We start from the raw sequence: 20,865 nt of genomic DNA, 5'->3' as shown, positions 1-20,865 counted from the left end.
CTCCCTCTAACTCCCTTTGCATTTTCCATGTGTTTTAATCTCTTCTTCTGCGTTATAACCCATATTTAATTGCACTAGTTGATCTTTGACCCCTGGTCCGCACTCCAGTAAGCACAATCCCTCCCATTTTGATCTCCTCTGAAGTACACGCGCCCGAAAGTAGACACGCATAATTAGTTTTTAATGCTTTTGTTGTGGGGGACCAACATAATTTGCCCCATTTGCCCAATCCCTCGAAAACCCATAACGTTCCCCGTTGAAAATCGAAATGGGAAAAGCCACGCTGAAAGATGACTTTTGGCGTTGACCTCGACGAATTGGCGGCATTTGTCAATGAGCTGGGCAATAAAATATGGATTAAAGTATTTTCCTATAACGCACACATATCTCACACCCCCCATAAAGCTAATTTAGCACTTGAAGTAGCCGACGCGGAAAAAAAGAGAGAAAAATACTCTTATCATAGCAAAAACAAATGAGAGTCTGAATAGCTTTTGTATATATGTCGCCACACATGTGTTATCTAACTTGACTAGAAATTGTAAATTCTCAGCTGGCGACAGAAGACGAAGTCCAGACAAAACTTGTTAAAAGCTATGAAAGAGCAAAACAAAATATTAATAAAAATCAAGAACAACAAAAACAAAACCTACGACAGCCAAACGAAGGCGATAAGCTGCAATTCAAATAGAAAAAAAAGTAAAGAAATTATGGCCGAGCAAAAAAAGAAAAGTCAACGAAAACTAAAAAGAGAGCCCAGACCTGGGGCAAATAATTAAAGCTATACACGTCTGAGCGCACATATGTATATATATTCAAATATTTAAATATACATTTTAATCAAAAACCAACAACAACGTAACTCGAGCTAAATGTGTGCAAAGTGGGAGGGAGATAGATAGCGAGTGCTAATCAAATAAAGCTAAAGCAATGACAGTATACAAATGTATAAAAAAACTTATGAAAATTATTGGCGCTTGGCCAATTGTCAACAGCAATAAAAACAACAAATACAACGGGTATTCGAGTCGTTTGGAATTGAACGGTAAACGAAGCTAAACGACAAATTTAAAGCAAATAAAAAGCTAAACAAGAAAGGAAGCTAGCTTCGGCAAGCCGAAGCTTATATACCCTTGCAGTCATCAAATATTTCGAACAGAATACACAAAGGCTAAACAACATCGAAGCTACGACGACTTGTCTATTAATTTTTTATATTTTTGACTATTGTTCAAATGACAGCTATATGATATAGTCGTCCGATTTTGATGAAATTTTATTTGTTATTCAAAAGTCGTTAGAAAACTCTATATTCCAAAAATCATGATTTTCTGATGAGAAATAACGATGTTAACATTTTATTTCCGTTAATTCTATATAGATTTTTCGATCTTTCCTATGGCAGCTATATGATATAGTTGTCCGATTTTTATGAAAATTTTTTTATGAACCAAGACTAGTTAAAAAACTTGATACTCAAAAAATCATAGTCGTGTGATGAAAAACAATCACCTTATCAATTAATTTCCATTAATTCTATATATATTTTTTGATCTCTCCTATGGCAGCTATATGATAGAGTTATCCGATTTCGATAAAATTTAACCCGAAATTCAATAGTAACTAGAAAACGCCATATGGAAGAAATCAAGTCGATCTGATCAAAAACAACGGCGTTAGAACTTTGTATTTCAATCTCTTGTATGGGAGCTATCCTATATAGTCGCCCGATCCGGCCCGTTCCGACTTATATACTGCGTGCAATAGCTACACACCTTTTGGGAAAGTTTCAGCAAGATAGCTTTAAAACTGAGAGACTAGTTTAGGCAGAAACGGACAGGAGGACAGACGGACAGACGGACAGACGGACAGACGGACAGACAGACAGACGGACAGACGGACAGACGGACAGACGTACAGACGTATTTCGATTCAGATGGTGATGCTGATCAAGAATATATATACTTTATGGGGTCTAAGGTGTCTCCTTCACTGCGTTGCAAACTTCTGGCCAAAATTATAATACCCTTTGCTCTGCAAGGGTATAAAAATAACAATCACAAATATCATTGAACAAAAAAATGTTATTGAAGATTGTATGGAAAAGCAGTTCAAACGATATACGGAAACATTGGAGACTATGATTTCTAAAATAGTTAAAACTTAAACACCCTAAGGTTTAGTTTTAGTGAAAAGAAGCGGATTATAGTAATGATTTTTCCAGTGAATCCATGACTCATCAGAGAATCTGGATGAGCAGAAACAGAGATAGAGTTTTTGGGAAAAGAATAAAAGAAAAGCACCGCAAGAAATGTTTTAATTAAAATTGTCTTAAATTATAATTTATGTCGGCGGCATTAATTCGCAGGCGTCGTCGACAAAGTCGCGCCGCTATATTCCAACTAATTCACAGTTGGCCCAAGTATCTCACAGATACAAATACAGACAAGTACCGAGATACATCTGAGCGTTTATCTGCGCTACATATGATTTTGGTCTTTGAGTCGTTTTTATATTTTAAATGGAACACATGTTTTATTTATTCATATAATGATTATTGAAAAAAATCTATAAATTTGGAATTTACGGTTTAAGAATTTGATGAGGTGTCAGATGTTTTTGAGTGTCGGTCTGTTTGACAATACTGGTGGATATCCTTAGATTTTGGTATTGGTACACAATATATATTACTATACGAATCTCCTTGAATATTTTATTTATTTGTGCTCTTATATAAGCAATACAATTTTACTTTACGGTTTTATAAAAACGAAGAAATCCATATATAAAATATTTCTAAATTACTTCATACCAAAGAGTTAATTTACTTTGAGTTTTAGTCCCTACTCCGACTTGGACTCACAGAGCCTTAAGCATAAAAAGGGATTTCCAGAGTGCGTTGTACTGATGACGACAAAAAGCTCGGGGGCGGGGGGAAAAAGGGGTGGAAAAAAAGGGGACCTAAACGCATTGTCATTGAAAGGAACTTGAGAACAACAATGCGCTGGATGGAAGGCGAAGGAGCAGCAACAAAAGGCCAGGGGCAGCGACCGCATGGCTTGGAAAACGAGTTCAACAACGAACAAGGAAAAGGAGCGAAAAGGCAAGGAGGAGATGAAGGAGGAGAAGAAAGAGAGGGAGAAGTACAGAGCGAGACGGAACAGAACGACGACAATGGTGACGATGTCCTGCATTGGTAATGTCTTTAACCTTTCAAGGATATTTCAGGCAATGCTCTGGGTCGCCCTCCCTTTCTTGTTTTTTCTAAACTTAGATATCGAACCAGATTGGCTTAAATAACCCAACTGGGAAACCCCGAGCTTCCGAACGGGCAGAAAGAGCTGTAGCTATTTACAGATCTTATGATGATAGCAGATAGCTGCCACCAGCCACAGGGAAAATCTAATAAATTAAAAGAGATAGGGGGCCACAAGAAAAGTTGATGAACTCTAAGGGCAGAGGGAAAAACATATTGGGTAAGGGTAGAAGTAAGGTTAGAGGATACGCAATTTTTAGTTCCTGAAAGAACAGTGGATCCTAGCACAGTTCAACTATTATAAATATAAATTAGATATAGGTATAAAGTGGTCTCATCATTTATACTAGCTTGACTCCACTAAAAACAATATTTTCTTATCATAATAAAAACCATTAGTGAATAGAATCCCTGAAGTTCTAAAATTCACCTTAAAGAAATTCCGCTTTTAGAAGTTTCTCTGTAGCTTGTGTTTCCCTTGCGGAGCTTTGGTCTATTAGAAAATGATATAATGGCAGCTTAAGTACACAAGCGCGCACTCAGAACTTTTCCATAACAACCCCCCTGCAATATATTCCAATATGTACCCCATATAGAAGACGGCATGACCCAAGGTGTTGCTTTGTCTTTCGGCCCTTACGCACTTTGTTTGTCGAGCAACGCAATTTACTTTTGTCTTTTCCTTGGGGTTGCCTTCTGTGGTTGAGTGCTTGGGGTTGTTTTCCGCTCTTGTCTGAGGTGGAAATCTTTTCAATTCATCTGTAAACTATGCCACCGACCCATCAGCATCATTACAATATTAGCTTTTGATCTTTTAGATCTTTACAGAGGCGATTAAGCACGGGATAACATCGCGTATACGCAATGTGGCATGTCTGTATACATGCCTAACTAATGTTCTGAAAATTAATGTGTATATCACCAGGGAATATAAAAAAATATTTCCCCGGCATTAATTTGATTTATTTTTTCTTGTGTATCTATAAACGTCCACAAAGACGGCCACGTCGGCTAATTGTTGCTGACAAGACAAGCTAAACACAAAAAGCGACAGAGTATATGCATTGAAAATTAAACAACTTTGACCTAAGGATGCTCTGGATTATATTTCCAAAGTGATTTTCATATAGGTTGTTAAGTTTAATACTTAACAATTATATATAAATTTTTTAATGATAAGGAAAAACAATTTTGTAGTCTAATACAAATACTTAAAATAATTAAAAAGGTTTAGTTTTAATGTGTTCATATATCTCTGAAATAAAATTCATTTTATTTACCCATACAATTTCTACCAAATACTACCAAATACCAAAACCTGAAGGTAAAGTATAATCATAATAAGTCTTTTTGTGTCTTTCCATTACTATAACATTATTCTTAATATTAGTAAATCATTCTCTATGATAAGACTAATATATTCTTGAAAATACCCTTCCCTTAAGTCATTTCCTATGACAAACAAAAACAAATACAAGTTGCCATAAATTAGAAAATATCCAAGTTGTTTGCACTTTGCGGCTGAATATTTTTTATACATTTCGGAAAAGGCTACAGCAAATACGAGTATATACCGAAATTTCCCGTGTCTTGGCAGTCAAATTTGTTTGTCGCTTGTCGTCGACGCGGACCACGCCCACCGCATTTCCACAGACTGAATGAAGAATTCTTTCGTATGAATTTCTAGAGAAATTCGCATGAGCTGTGAACCGATTTCAATTGGATTTCATCTGTAAGATGGGAAATATGTTTTTTCGGTGGCAAGGTGACTGACTCATCTGTCCTCAACCGTCCCAGCGAGAGAACTCTTATGAATGACAACAATGCGAGGCGTAATTAACTTGAAAATGCGAATGGCAAAAGAACGAAAAACAAAACGGATGGAAAATTGCTTGGCCATGGTCTGGTCGGGTCGGGTCTGGTCCGTTTTTCCACCCCCCCGCGGCTCGTTCACCCTCTCTCCTTGGCCGACATTTTCCCCATCTACGACTGTCGACTGTTGCCTCTTTGTTAGTGGGTCAAATGCGTTTAGTTTCGAGTCAACCTTAGAGCGCATGGCAAGAACCACTTAAAATATTTAACCAAAATTCGCCATCTCTCCCTGTCCCTCTCCCTCTGCCTCCATCCGTCTCTTTCATTCCCCCGTTGACCGGACAAATGTTTGGCTAGGAATTGCATAACTCGAGCTGAACACTCTGAGAAAATGGCCTTTAAGTTGGACATTAAATATTTATATGCAATAATTGTAATATATTAAATTTATATAAATGAAATTAAAGCGTGGAAAACGTAATTGATTTAAAAAATATCACATAATCAATTTATAACAATAGCATTTTAATTTAACTGCTTTAGTTATTAAGTTGTTGCAGGTATATTTGGTTTGTATTTCTTTATTATTGACGTGGTGATCCGTTTTATTATTTTTAACCTATATATACGTATTGATTTTCATTGGTTTTTAAACAAACTGAAGGCAGAATAATTAGAAAAATAGATGGTTGCAAAAGTAGAGCTGGTATTTCCGTTTTTCCGTGTGCAGACACAAATGGCGCGACGGCAGACGGCGAAGACATCGCCAGACAACAAAAACAGCAACGGCAACTGCGACGACAGCGACGCACATCAAACAGCTGCAGCGTTTTTCAAAGCGGAGGGGGTGCGAGGGGAACGAGGGGTAGAAGGGGGATGGAGGGGAAAAAGGGGGTGGGGCTGCGAAGGCGGCAACTGAAACGAGCCAACGACTCAGACAATTTCCATGCTGCCTTTTTAAGGTCATGGCTCTGCTGCAGCGGCAATTGGCATAATTGAGGCGCAAAGTAGGCGATTGTCGGGGCGTGGCCAGCGGCAATTGCACACTAAAACAGGCAACGCCAACAAGTTGCAACTTGCAACAACTTCCAACTGGCAACTGCTGGAGTTTAACAAGCGTCGGCCAGCGGAAAACAAAACAAAAAAAATTGAACTTGTTGCTGGGGCAATATTAACCACTTTCAACTGATGAGCAACCAGCAGATGTCGGGCAAAAGGGGTATAATATCAGCAGTTGAAGGAGATCCGCAGAAATAGCGGCTATCAGTGGCAGCAATCAAATTTGAGCAGCAGTCACTAACGCACTGCAGAAGCATTAGGCACAACAGGTTAGTAATGTCAAAATTACATTTCAAATCACAGGAATTATGTGATATTGCATTTAACATGGGTACATGAATTGACCAGTAAATAAGAACATTTATTTAATATTCCGTTTTAAATTCATCTTTACAACTGAAACACAAACCAGGCATTGAAAATAAAAATAAAATAAAATAACAATGATATATTGTAAAATGTTTGCAGCACAACAAATAGAAATTTTTCAGCACGAATGTTTTACACCCCAACAACACTCTCAAAACCTCAGTCATGTTTTGCAATATGTTCTAACATTTTAACGCAGTTTACAAATCTGTTCAAGAAGCATATGTTAATAATAAACAAAAACCAGATGCAACAAATTCTTATTTATTGTTCGAATGGAATACTACCAAAACTTGACAAAGACTTAAACAAATAATAAATTACTTTAGCTCTGCAGATTTTAACTAATTAATACACGATCCGATAGGTAATTAAAAACCATCTTTCTAGTACTAATTATAGCCATTAGGTTGGCTGATCGACGTAAATAAAACTTATTTGTTATTTTAAAAAAAAAAAAAAAAAAAAAAATTCTAGTACTAAACACTTTGAGAAACTTTGAGAAAGGTAATGAAATTTAATATTCAATTTTATGCCTCTTAAAGTTCCGAATGCAAAGACAAGTAGTAACTAGGAAGCAACAACAGTAGCAACATCCGTTGCATTTGGCACTTCAAGTTCACACCTGCAATTTGCGTGCCTGCTGATGATGGGGTCAAAGGTCCAAAAGCCAGAACATACGGAAAAGCAACCGAGAAAACCTGAGCGATTGATTCTGTCTTGAGTCTACTGCTCATAATTATTAATTTATACATGTGCCGGCAAAGGGTCAGACAACTGCAACAGCAACTGCAATTAGACGTGCGATGCCCCAGACACATGCCGGCAACAACAAATACAACAACAACAATAGCAACAATTCAAGCACGGCAGCAACAGCAACACGAGCTAACAGCAACAACAACAACAACAATGGCAACTCGTCAATTGCCTGTCACGTGTAAAAAGTCAATACATTGCACAATGCGGCGTCAAGTGCGCAAAGAAGAAAAAAGCAGACAGTTTTCGGGGGAGGAGAAGGGGCTGGGAAAACTGGGTGGAAAAGGGGGGAGGCGGGAGGCAGGAGGAAGTGGGAGGGGTTAGGGTGTAGGGTGAGGGCTCAATAAAGAGGTCGCTTGCTTGGCTTGCGCTGTCTCAACATTTCCGTAAACAACAGAGAGCGTGCACTTTGAAAAAAAGTCGCCCTGGAAATCACAAAAACTTCGCCCTAAATAAAGGTGTGCAAACAATTTAAGAACATTTTTAAGATAAGCTTAAAGCTTACAAGATTTCTAGCTATTACAAGATTTCAACAAAGTATGAGTAAAGCTTACAAACGAATAACTGCAAAAATAATTAAATATTAGCATAATAACATATTATTGGCAAAATTGTTAAAGTAATAACAAAGAAAATAACATTTTTTGCATACCAATTAAAAAAATTAACAAACTGTTCATTTCTTCAAATCAATTTCTTATAATTAGTATGCAAATAATTACACTTTCCATGTTATTTCAACAATGTTGCCAATAAAACTTATTTTTTCAAGAAGTTATGCTAATAGTCTAATTATTTTTCTGAGTGGGGTGGAGAGGTAATCAAAGAAGAAGAGAAAGACTTGGAGAAAGGGCGACGAGAGTGCAGCAAACGTTTCATTAATTACAGCTACAAAAACACAACCCCTGTGCTCATCATCAGCAGAAGCAACAAATTCACCGGCAACATTGTCGTCTCTTGTGCACGTTACATTATAATTACGTGAACCAGCCATGAATCTGGGCACCTTTAGACCCCCCAGAACTCCCCTCTCGTATATATGGTATATATCGCTGCACCAGCCTCGCCCCCCGCCCCCTTTTTCGCCTGCATTTTCAGCCCACTTTGGGTGTCGTCTTCGTCGCCCCGTCAGCTTCTAATATTTCATTAAGCGGCAAACAGAGTGTCTCGACATCACAAGTCGCTAGTCGCGTGCCCGTTCCAAAAGACCTCCCTGGGTTCGCAACCGAAAGAGATAGCGATATGCGGTAAAGGAAAGAGAGAGGGGAACAGAGAAACCGAGACAGAGACACTCGGCGGAGAGTCTACGTCATTCCCATCACCATCATCATCATCATCGTTATTATTATCACCCAACCCGGGTTTGGTTAGGTTCGCCAGGGAAGGTGAAAAGCGGTTGGGTTTTGAGGGTTCGGGCTCATAGCCACTTTGAGGTTATGTGCACAATTTGCGTGCGCCAATTAAAAAAAGCAAAATATGCAAGGCAACAATAGGGTGGGCGGGATTTCAAGTGGGAGGCGCAACAATGTACGATTTTTATAGTTCGCTGACTGCAACAACATATGATGGTAAAAGGGGGTGGGGGGTGGTGTGAGAAGAGGCCCAAAAGAGGGTCTAACCGCTCACAGACAGATGACTAATTTGACCGCAATTAACGAAGATACAATGCCCTGGAAATGTTGAGTTTAACTGAGACGCACGAATAAATTTTCCATGCTGAAATAGTCAAACAACTCAATCTCAATGAGGGAAAATACGATATTTATACTGGAAGAAAGTAATTTAAAAAAGATTATGTTATATGTGATAAAGAATTCTATTATATTTATCATATTATTATTATCATATTTTTGTATATATCATAAGTAGATTGTTTGATTTAATACTGCATTCATTACATCCAAAGTAATGCTACTGATAAACACCTGCGAAATCTGAAAAAACTAAGGAACTTAAACCAAATAAGATTTATTTATGGATCTATAGAAAATTTTTTGCATTTTTCCAGACAACTGATCTTTTTTCCTGACCCTATTCAATCGTTTTCAATGTCAATATCATAAGGCCCGTGTTTATAAAGTGTATTGCAGCGTCATCGCTGTTGTTATTGTACTTACTCCTGCAACTGCTGTTGTTGCTGTTGTGGTTTGTTGCATTTTGTGGCGAATCGAATCGGATGGGGAAAAGGAGGAAGGGGGAGAGGAGGTGATGGAGTGGGGCTGGGAAAGGCAACAACAGCAACAACATTGCGGCAGTCACTATGCAAATGCTTCTGTCGGTGTACTCGTATTTGCATTGGTGTGACGACAATATCATTTACAACCAGCCGGGTTACCAGGTGGAAATTCAGGGGTGGGTGGTAAGGAGAATTGCACTTGGGGTCTGTTGTTTTTGTTTTTGTTCTGCTTCTGTTGTTGTTGTTGTTGTTGTTGTTTTCTGCCGCCATGTCGCACAAAATTTACAATTGACGTTGACTTTGTTGGTCCACTGAAAACAATGCCATTGTTTTTCGAGAATTGTTCATTTTAATAAATTATAGATTTTAAAGCTAAATTTAGAATGCATATTTTTTAAGGTTTAAAAATGTATAATTTTAAGTCGATGCTGTCGTTAGTTAAAGACTATTATTAAATTATTAAACTGCAAGTTATTAAATTGTTTCTATTTTTGGGAGGAATATAAGCGAAACAACGGGCGACAAAAAATTAATGATTATATGTAAATAAGTTCTAATAAGCGTTAAAAATTTTTAAATTTTAAAACTGCTCTAATGGTCTGATTTTCGAATAAAAAATTATAATTGCCTAATTTTTGCTGTGTATTTTGCTTTTGCCATTGTTGCTGGCTGGCGTTGCTTCTATTATTGTTGCTGCTGCTCAATGTTCACTCATGCGCACTGACAGGCGGCTGCAGCAGTGACAGCGGCAACAACAACAACAACACCACCAGATACGATAACAACAACACGAGACCCCGCAGCAACACCTACAACAACAATGACATTTAAACGTCTAGAATTTCTCTTAGCGCTCAACACGAGTAGCCGTTGAAATTCAAAACAGCCGAACAACAAAAAAAAAACTCGACAATTGTTATAGAATTTTTTCGTTGATTCTGTCGTCATCACACATCGCGTGTGAAAGTTTAGGGCGGCGGAAAAGCGGAAAGCGCGGGGATAAAGATTAAGATGTAAGTCATCTGAAAACGAGACAGATAAGGGGGTGGTAAAAAAGGGAGGAGCTTGGGAAATCAAGAAGCTAGATCATGCATCATCATTATTAGACTGCCCTATAAAACGAATGTCAAGTTTTAAGTTACAGCAGCTGTCAATCAAAATATTACAATTGTGGCGATTAAGTTTCCAAGTGGGCGGGTGTAAACCATTCGGAGGCCAGAAGATATCAAATTAATTATTTGGCCAATCTTTCACTGATTTTCATATCAATTTTTTTGCTGTGCATGTGAAAAATTGGCAAAGAATCGTATTTTTGGAATGAATAATATATTAGAGGAAGTGGAATGTCATAAAATTAGTTTCCTTTTTGTTTCTTAAACACATTTTGTTTTCAATTTAAATATATTTGTAGAAAGTTTTCATCTTACATTTTCAGCTCACATCTCACTACATTGAAAACATGACAAACTAATTTTAATTTATAATGCAAGCCACAAAGTTTCTTCTCTTGTTATTATTCTTTTTTCCCAATTTGCAAAATGCTTGCGAAAATTGTCAAAATAATTACGAGCCGAACAGCCAGCTTTTATTACAAAAATGTGTATTGTTAATAGACTTTGCTTCGGCTGCTCAATTAGCGACGATTGTTAGGAGCTGAAAAAAAGCACTTTGCGAAGGGGAGACGAATAAAATAGATATAGTGGGAGAGAGAGGGAGAGAGAGGGGGAGGTAGACCGTTAAGCAAATAGGAAGGAAGCAAACAAGTTCAAGACCCAGAACCAAAACCAGACTAGAAACCCCTGTTTTTTGCAAGCCTAACCAGTGAAGCAAGTCGTCATTGCCAGTCACCTGTGCCAGGTGTAAACTATATAACCAGAGTCCCCCCTTTCTCCTTCTATTTTCTGCACAGAACAAAAAAAGTACTATTTTTGCATACTTAAATCTAGAAAGAATCTTTCATTAAGGGGCACAACTAGTGTGAAGTTTTAAAAAAATCAAAAAATTTTTTTTTCATATTTCGGTAGATTACACCTTTAAAAATAACATATTAAAATTTAAAATCGATATCTCAAATAGTTTTTGAGTTATAACAATTTAAAGAGCAGCCGCTCTCATAACAGTGCAAGCGATCATTTTATCTTTAAACGCGTTTTTCTCGAAACAGCATTTTCCAAATTTGCTGCAGTGATAACTCAAAAACGTGTGATCCGATCACTACCAAATTTTTTTACATGTTCTTTATATAGTTCTACGTACCATGAACTATCGGTTTTTTGATCCGATCAAAAATCGAATTTTGGCAGGCCAAAAACGACCAAAATTTTGGTTAAAATTCGATTTTTTTTAAAAACGCTGCCATTTTGTCATTTTTTAATATTTTTTTTTTATCGTAGTTCATGGTATGGAAAATATTATCTAGTTTCACGAGAATTTTTCATTTTTGATTTCGTCCACGGAGAGGGCCGGAATCACTGCAGCAGTTGAGGCACTTTTTTTTAGCGCCGTTGGAGATCGACTATAACTTAAAAAATATTTAACTTTTTTCTTTAAAAATTTTACTATACATTCTTAAAACATGTATAAATATATTCTGAAAATTTGAAAAGAATTGATCAAGTAGTTTTTTTTATAAAAATTCCCAAACATCACCATTTTTTTAGGCCGTCACACTAGTTGTGCCCCTTAAAATATGTATATTTCTTCAAACTTTCTTGTGTTCAAAAAACATTTGGCTTTATCTTTTCTTTTAATTCCAAAACATTTAAATATTTTCCATTATACATTTCATATCAAATCACTATTATCTTAAATTTTTTTTTTTGTGCTTACCCCTTCTCAACACTGCTTTTCACCGTCTACTTGCGACGGAAATGCTGGACAAGAGACTGAGGAAAGATGGGAAATGACACTAGGAAATCGCTGGTAAACAATGCGCAAAACACAAAAAAATGCTGGCCCAAAGCTCAGAGATTTGAGATAAAGTAAAGAGAGAGGGAGAGAGACAGAACTAGACAGGGTGAAAAAGACAGCGGGTTACCGATTTAATCGCCATGCAAATTTTGTCACGTCTGCCGGAGAATAAGACGCTTAGACGTGGGTTAATGCTGACCCCCGGTCTAGATAACTGGATAATGGAGCAGAGAGTATGGCATCAGGGAATCGGGCAAAGACAGAGAGAGAGAGCCACTGCAGAGATAATGAAAATAGCAACTGATATATATAGTCGGGATCCGGTAAGAAAACTGCCTGATAAGAAAACGCAGTCAAGACGGCCTCGTTTGTGTTCAAAATTATCAGCTCAGATGGCCGATTCAATTGCAAATGAAATGCCTATTATTGAATATAATATAAATGAAAATATAAACAAATACGTTAGCTTAGGAATTTGCAAAGCCGATTCCACAACATCAATTAACAATGGGAACGAGATCAGCGCGAGGTCAATGCCTGCTTTTAATAATGCGTAAAAATATATGGGGAATGCAAATTGAAAGCACAAGAATTCTCTATTATGGGATTTGCAAAAAAACATTTTCCTATATTGAATTATTGCTTATAGCTTAATTTAATTGAATTATTTCCAAGAATAAGTTTAGGTTTATTGTTTATTCTTTAACTTAGGGTATTTACAAAACTATGTCATATGTAACAAAAACAAAAAACACAAAAATATTTACATAACAATTTTCACCTATTCATCTCACATTTATCCCCAATCTCTCACCTATTTTTTGTTTAGTTTGGTGCAAAATTAAATTGTTAAACACGTTTCCCTTCTTTAAATATTTTTACTAATTTTTGATCTTTGCTCTCGAGCAAATAAATATGCAAAACATCGTTCAAATCAATTGATTGACTTTGAAAGCAACGACAACAACGAAATCGAAAGATCAAATTAAAAAATGTGAGCTTTAATTAAAATAAACATGAGAATGATTTCTAAACATTTGTTAAGTGATGGAGATACAGAACAGGGGGTAAAAGGTGGTAAGAGATCTGGAGACGGGTCTGGAAATCAGGTTGTTGGGTAGAATGCTTGTTTGGAGAAGGGAAAGGCGGGGTTTTCTTAGCCCACCAACGGAACTGCAATAACAAGCAACGACGACGTCAGCCTATTTAGATGTAAGATCAGCGATAGACAACGCATAAAAAAGGTTGCCTATAAAAAAGAAGAAGAGGAAGACTTTGGAGAGGGACAGGGAATGGCGGCACACACCTGTCCCAGGCACCGAAAACAACAACAAAGACAACAACTCGGAGAACAACAACAAGGAGAACAAGAACGGCGCCGATAAATGTATGCAAAAAAGCAAAACGATGTACCCGGGCGGAGAATACACCTTCCCCCAGTAACAATCCTCCGCCGCCCCCTCTAAACATCCTCCTCTTCCCAAATCGCAACTAGAAGGCCGCACCTAGTGCAATATGGTAAAAAAAAAAATTCTACAGTGGTTTTTGACATTTTAGAAAAACAAAAATTCAAAATATTCAGAACACAATAATCAAATTTTATTCAAACTCAATCTAAATGCCTGAATAACTTTGTAAGAAAATACACATTTCAAATATTTTAAAATATTGGTATGTTGCCATATCATACCACTAATGTGTCTTAACTTTTTTTAATGATTGTACAAAACAAGATTAAAAATATTATAACATATCCTTGCTTAATGTCTTGCCCTCCCAGCAACCACTGTATTGTTATTGCTTCGCTTGCCTTGTCGTGTGTCTTAAGTTTTTGCTAATAATAATATAGCAAAAAAACACACATACATATAACGAATGAAAAACAGCAAGGAGAGCAGAAGAGATCAGCAGAGCGAAAGAACAAGCGAACATCACATGACAAGTTGGGTGGGTTGGGAAAAGTTCGGTCTGGAGACCTGCCCACAGTCCAATCTATTGCTAACAAAGTGACGGGGAGAGAGGAGAGGGAAGGGGGAAGAGAGGAGAGAGGGAAGAGGAAGAGGATGGGAGGCAATGGGGCAGGGCTGTCCGGCTGGGAGGCACTGAAAGAGATCGCTCTTTGCTTATCGCGCTTATCAAATCGCCAACTGACAGCTGGCACTAGAAATGGGGAAAAACGGGGAAGGAAAACAGAGATACTGGCGGCTGGAAAACGCGAAAAGCCTGCGGGGGAATATATTGCACAGGGATTGAGATAAGACAGATCCATCAGGTTAAGTCGCCGCTTTTTGTTGGGCTTATTTAAGATGCAATTAGTTGAGATCATCTGATGGTCAAGGTTTTACATGTTAAAAAAAGGATTTGCCAGGAATTTTCGTGAAAAGAGAGGAACGGCATTGAAGGTATAAAATTGTACAATTATGTAGCAGATTAATTCCACTATCTTTAATTATTTTTATGAAAAAAGAAAACACAGACAGTTATATATATTTAATTGTAAATAAATATGTTTACACATGACAATGGTAATCTTGTGGAATCCTGTTGTATAATGTCGTTCTCCCATTTTTGTTCGAGATTTTTCCATTTTTCTCTACAAATTCTCCATGATTTATCAATTAGCAGATGACATACGACACAAATCTCTTTGAAATTTCAATTTCGAATCCCCAGTGAATGAAGTGAATTTTATTTGAATTCCATGGTGGTCCCACATGGCGTATACGCATCCATAAAATATTAATACGCCTCGTAAAACCCAGGCAGCAAAATGAACTCATAAACTTCAACTGTTTCTTATCAACACTGAACGCAACTTAATCTTAGCTAGATGAAAAAATAAAAGAGAACCCTGACTTGATTTTGGATTTTGCAAAAACGTGGTCAACAGAGCACAACGCTTATCAGTTGTGAGCCCAAAAATATTGATAAGCTAATCAAAAAATTGAGGAGCTTTTCTCACATTTTTTATTTTCTTGCCGTTCCGAAACGTGCTGTGCAACGGATTCCGTGTGGATTCGTATTCATACAACCAGAAAAACACGATGAATGACATCGGCTAACACAAAAAAGTTTAATAAAAGAGATTAGCATAAATTTGGAAATTTTATGAGCAATAACCGAGCAACGCGACATCGAAAGAAATCGAAGCAGAGAAATAACAAAACAGTTACGAGCGAAAAAAATATATAAACCTGTTGGCGCCGCCATAACAAACAAAGCTTTATTTCAAAACACGAAATTCCAAAAATTTGCGACTCGAAATTTAAATTCTTGAACACAATAACAAGGTCCAAATAGGGATGAGGGATTATATAACGTAGGATGGGTTAAACAAAGAAATCGACGTCAAATAAATGCACTTGTGTTTAAAAGCAAAAAACAAGTGTACATTTTTCTTCTGTTGTTCTTCCTTTTATATTAGTTTTTTTGCTTTTTTAATTTCCTATTTCTTCCTTCTGTTTTTTTTTTTTTTTGTATTTTTTCTACACATTTTAAATTAGTATTAGGGCTGCATTGTTTTGTGCTTAGTTTATTTTTTTCAAAAATATTGTTCTGCTCTTTTTAAGCTCTTATTTGATTTCTTCTTTTTATGCGCAGCAAATAATCCCCTAGCTGTTTGTTTTGTTATTTCTGCGACTTTGACTTTGGGTTCCACTGCCATTCCCCATCCCGTTCCAGGGATTCCATGGGCTCTGCTCAGATACGATCCAATACCACCGATCCGATTGGATCCGACTCCGCCAGACGGAAAACACATCCACATCCCATAACGAGACGAGGGCCCAGACCAAAACCAAAACGAAAACCCCGAGCAAAGTACAGAGACTTCACAGCAGACAATGTTGGCAACCGGTTTGCGATTTATTTTTGTTGCTACCGCCTCGCAAAGATCCCCTCCCCCTTTATCTGGCCATCTCGCTCGCACCCTCGCGATGGCTCGCTCACTCAGGCTCATTATTATTATTTGCTGAATATTTAACATTGAAGCTGGTCGAAGCGGATTTTCATGGCACACACACACCAGCAAAGCAAAGAACAAAAAAAAAAAACAGTAATAAAAAAAGAAAGAAGAGGTGTCGAAGCCTGAAATACCCTTAAATCCAAAAAGGATCAAACACTTAAAGGTACTTTTTACCAATAAAAGATTTAAAAGTATATTTGCAATAATGCATTGTAGATGAAATACATAATATCTTAATTTATATGATCTCTTCTTAAATCCATTAAATTTGTAGGACTACCATTTGTGAATTAATACAAAAATCTATTACCGAAGTTAAGTTCAAGGCTCAAATAATCAGTAATATTGATTTTTGTTAATCTAGCAACGTTTCTACATAAATTAAACATGCGTAAGAAACAAATATGCTTGAAAATACCCTACCCAGGGTATAAATATCCCGCACAGCTAAAGGAAAACCGAAAGCCTTTTGTCCGCAGGCTTGAAACAAGCTCAGACGGGGCAGAAAATAAATTGAGCGAAAAGCTAAAAATAAGCTCCATTTGTTGCTGCGCTGCCGCGGCGGCAAACATGCCAAAATGCGGCAGACGCTTTGGCAACCGCAAAATGCAGCGGCAGCTACAACAATTTAAACAACAACAACCATATTCCAAAAAGACACAAAAATTATGCAGCGGAAAAATGTATTATTTATTGTTGTTTTTGCGGCGAAATATTTTGCGAGCGCTGTTTAAGCATAAAATTAAGTAGTTTAAATAAATAATCACAAAAAAAGTGGCCTAGCCGAAAAAAAATGTTTTACACCCCAACCACCGAGCCAGCGCCATAAAATGCAGTTGCATTGAAATTATAATTATTATGAATTCATTATAAATGGCTCGCGGTGAAATTTGTTTGTATATATTATATAAATATGTATTTTTAGCGTTTTTCTGTGCTCTGCGTTTTTGAGCTTTTTATGACTTTTTAACAGCAAACACAAAGTGTCGTTAAAGAAGATCGAATTGAATGTGAATGGAAGTCGACGTCGCCTTCCAAATATGGAGCCGCGGTAGCCGCCGTCGAAATTTTTGTTATTCTCGATTTTGTTGTTGCGGCGTGGGGCGTTCATATGCATAATTAAAATTAAGATCAGGGCTGGGGAAACGTGTGTGCATAAATATGAGGGAGAGCAATAATTGAGCGAACCAAAGGAGGCAGATTATCAAGTTAATAAGCCCTCTTTTTCTGAGAAAATGTTGACCTACCCAACAAAGTAAACCTTTCCAAAAGTAACAATTGCCGATTAGGTTAATTTTGTAGAAAGGGAAAAGGGAGTTTTTATTTATAGCTTGAAAATTGGATATAAGCCGGATATAGAACAGGGAATATAAGATCGACAAATGTGCTGGTCATCAAAATGTTTGTAACCTTTTTGTCTGAATCTCAATAGTGTTTAAATTCTGACTCAATATCAACGAAATCGATTAATCTGTTTGACCAATCAAGTTTATAAACAAAAACCAAGAATTAACCAAATGTTTTTAAATGAAGTTTCCAAAATGTTTCTTAACTCACCTTTCTTTTCTTGTGATCCAATTCCCGTTGCGCCTTGTGCATCTCCTTGAGCTCCACCTCCTTCAGCTGATCGAGGATGATCTGGTACTTCTCCCGGTTCTCCACGTCCAGCGCCACGTGCAGATAGTCGTGCCAGTTGCGCGAATCGAAGCCCCAGTGACAAGTTTGGTTCTCGAACTTCCGGTGGACATGACCCACGAACTTCTGCGGCGAGAACCAGCCATCGCACTCGAGGCACTTGATGCAGGTCGGTTTCTGGTACGAGTACATGTCGGGGGGTGCAGATGCCCTCGCATTTCCCAAAGCACTTGTGATAGACGTGGAAGCTCAGGGCTCCCTTGGCCAAACTCTCGATCGGCACATAGCTATTCCGGTCCGATCGATGGAGTAGAGCCGCACAAAGTCGCTCGGCATCGGTTCTGGTTATCAAGCCACTGGCCTTAACATCCGATGGCAGGATCTTGGCCGCCTTGAATTCCACCAGCTGATCGGGTGTACACTGCGAGCAGTATATGCCCAGTTCGTCGAAGATCCTGTTGATCTGTTCCAGGGAAAAGTCGTTGAGAACATTGTTGAGAAACTGGGGCAAACAAAGTCTCATTTCCCCGCCCACGGAGAAACATCCAATGGTCTTTCCTTCCAAATTCGTCTCATAGAGCTCCCCGCAGCCCGAATCCGCCACCGATAGAATCGGTTGTGAGAGTTCCCTGGGGGGCGTGGCGGGTGGATATATCTGTGGGGGCGTGCCCCTCGAGGAGCACTCATGATGAAGGTCCTGGGGCTCCGGTGAGCTGAGTATTTCCTTTTTGATTAGCACTACAACTGGCGGCGAAGCTTGACATTTTCCATTGGACAAGCTGAGGCCGGGACTCTCGCTCCTCCCGTTGGTGGCAATGTCCAGGACACCGGCGGTGGTTAGGGCGTGTCCTGGCCCCTGGAGCGATTTCGTGGCACTCGTCTGGTACTTTTTCAAGACGGTGCTAATTATGGGCGTCACGGCGTATTCGGTCATTGTTGGGCAATGTCTTAGATAACCAAGTTGCGATCGTTGGGGCCTCAGAATGGGGCACTAGCCATCTTAACGAGAACTTGTTCGCAGTCCTTATGATTTTGAATCCCTCTATAAAGATAGTTTCGTGCCTTAGGGATCTACTAACAGTTTCAATGGCTGTCCTTCAGGAACGGAACATTTCCATGAAGTTTTATCAGATTAAAGTCGATATCTGTTGTAAAATGGTTTGACTTATTTCTACCAATTATCTTAACCCTTTAGTGATTTGAAGGGCCACGATTTGGATCCATTTTTTATGAATAACTATTTAATTTTTGTTACGCTTTTTCTCCAATCTGTCTAACTTTTTTCACTTCCACTTTGCGTAACAATTTGGCACATTCGTTGATTGGTTTTGTTTGATTTTGTCAGCTAGTTTAACTAATTTTGTTTCCTTTCACATTTAGCATCTTGCCGTCGGCACTTTAGCTCTCTCACTCACACAAGCACAGGACTTTTTTCTTGCTGTATTTTGTCGCGTGTTTAGAATATTTCGATATTATTTCAGTCGCGTATTTTTAGAAATATATATCGGCCGGCTTTTGTCGACTGGGTGAAAACTTGTGCGCACTTCGCCTGTGCCCTGCACTTATTAAATTTTCGCCATAAATTAATTTCTCTTCGGCGCAATTTCTTAAGTTGAATTTTTGTATTTCATTTCGTATATCTCAATTTCTCAACTTTTTTATCTTTGCGCTGCACAGACACACACACACGCGGAGACACACGCACACACGCGACTAAGGCCGGCTGACAGAGACGGAAGAGAGGAGCGCAGGCAGTGAGAGCGAGCGAGAGGGTTGGACAGAGAGAAAGAGAGGGAGAACAAAAACAAACGCCGCCTGACAAATTCTTTTATTGTGCTGCTCTTGTTGTTGTTGCACTATTTATAAATCTTTTTTGCGCCTGCAAATTATTTTTGCACTCGTTATTGAATATTTACTTGGATTCTGCCTTATTGTGCCCCTCTCTGGGTAACATATATTTCTTTTTTTTTTTTGCAAGCGTCGCACGTGCGAGCTTTTTCCTCGATATTTTTGTTCGCCACTCACACACAGGCACCCACGCTAACGCGCACGGACACGTCCGAATGGTTCGAGAGCGAAAAAACGACAGAGGCGCCGTTTTGATGTTTTGGTCGCCGGCAATCAGCCACAATATAAGAAAAAGTTGGTCTGAACATTAAGGGGCTAAGGCCGAACGATTTGGCAGCCGACGAGACCCATAATATACCCTTCTCTGAGTTTGTGTTCAGCTCTTTGTTCGGCATCGTGCAATGAGAGCGAAAAAACGACACCGAACGTTAACGATTTAGCATTCTTTTTTCCGCTAGAGGCGCTTTCTTTAAGCTTGTTAACAGAAACTTTACATTGGACCATGGGCGAATTCTATAACAGAACCCGAGAGAGCCACCCAATCGTTAAGGGACCCGAACGATTTTGGATCCAAGCACAATGAGTGCGAATGAAAGGGTGTTTTGCAAAAGAAACAGCAATAGTGTGTCGTTTAACCTTTATGTGGTAAGCAGTAAGAGGCAGGGAGCGTTTGTCTTCGAAAAACAATCATAGGGCCATGGTGGAATATGGTAAGGTAGTTCTGACGGCCATTCAGTCCCTTAAAATGTTGTCTTTTCTTCCATAATGTCCGCAGCAATAACATCAACAAGTATTTTTGGTTTGTACACAAGGGTTAATGTTCAAATAAAACGTCCGAAACCGAACTTTTGAGAACTTTTTCGTCCGCTGGAGGGCGCTTTTGCCAAGCTAACTGAAACTGCCGGCCGTTATCGAATTCGAAAGCATTTGGTGTTTCGACTTTGAGTCCCTAGTCGCTAAGATTCCTCTAAATTAAAATCACTCTTAAGTCTACCTGTTCGCAGCTCTTCAAGATTTGGAGCCAAATCATTTAAATAGTCTAACGTTCTTTCAAAATACTTTTTGATTGCCTACATA

General features: G+C 38.3%; 1 protein-coding gene across 1 annotated transcript in view; it reads right to left on the bottom strand.

The window, feature by feature from the left end:
* LOC108100852 (AF4/FMR2 family member lilli) overlaps positions 1–20,063 on the bottom strand; it is a 100,291-nt gene extending 80,228 nt beyond the window's left edge. Inside the window, 2 exon segments of the mRNA XM_017204931.2 lie at positions 17,863–18,138; positions 18,140–20,063. Coding sequence (XP_017060420.2) covers positions 17,863–18,138; positions 18,140–18,874 — 1,011 coding nt within the window. The 5' untranslated portion in view covers positions 18,875–20,063.
* Between the last annotated feature and the right edge of the window lie 802 nt (positions 20,064–20,865).

Source organism: Drosophila ficusphila, unplaced genomic scaffold, assembly GCF_018152265.1.
Source record: "Drosophila ficusphila isolate 14025-0441.05 unplaced genomic scaffold, ASM1815226v1 contig_855, whole genome shotgun sequence".
Lineage (NCBI taxonomy): Eukaryota > Metazoa > Arthropoda > Insecta > Diptera > Drosophilidae > Drosophila > Drosophila ficusphila.
This window is presented reverse-complemented; position numbering and strand designations above follow the sequence as displayed.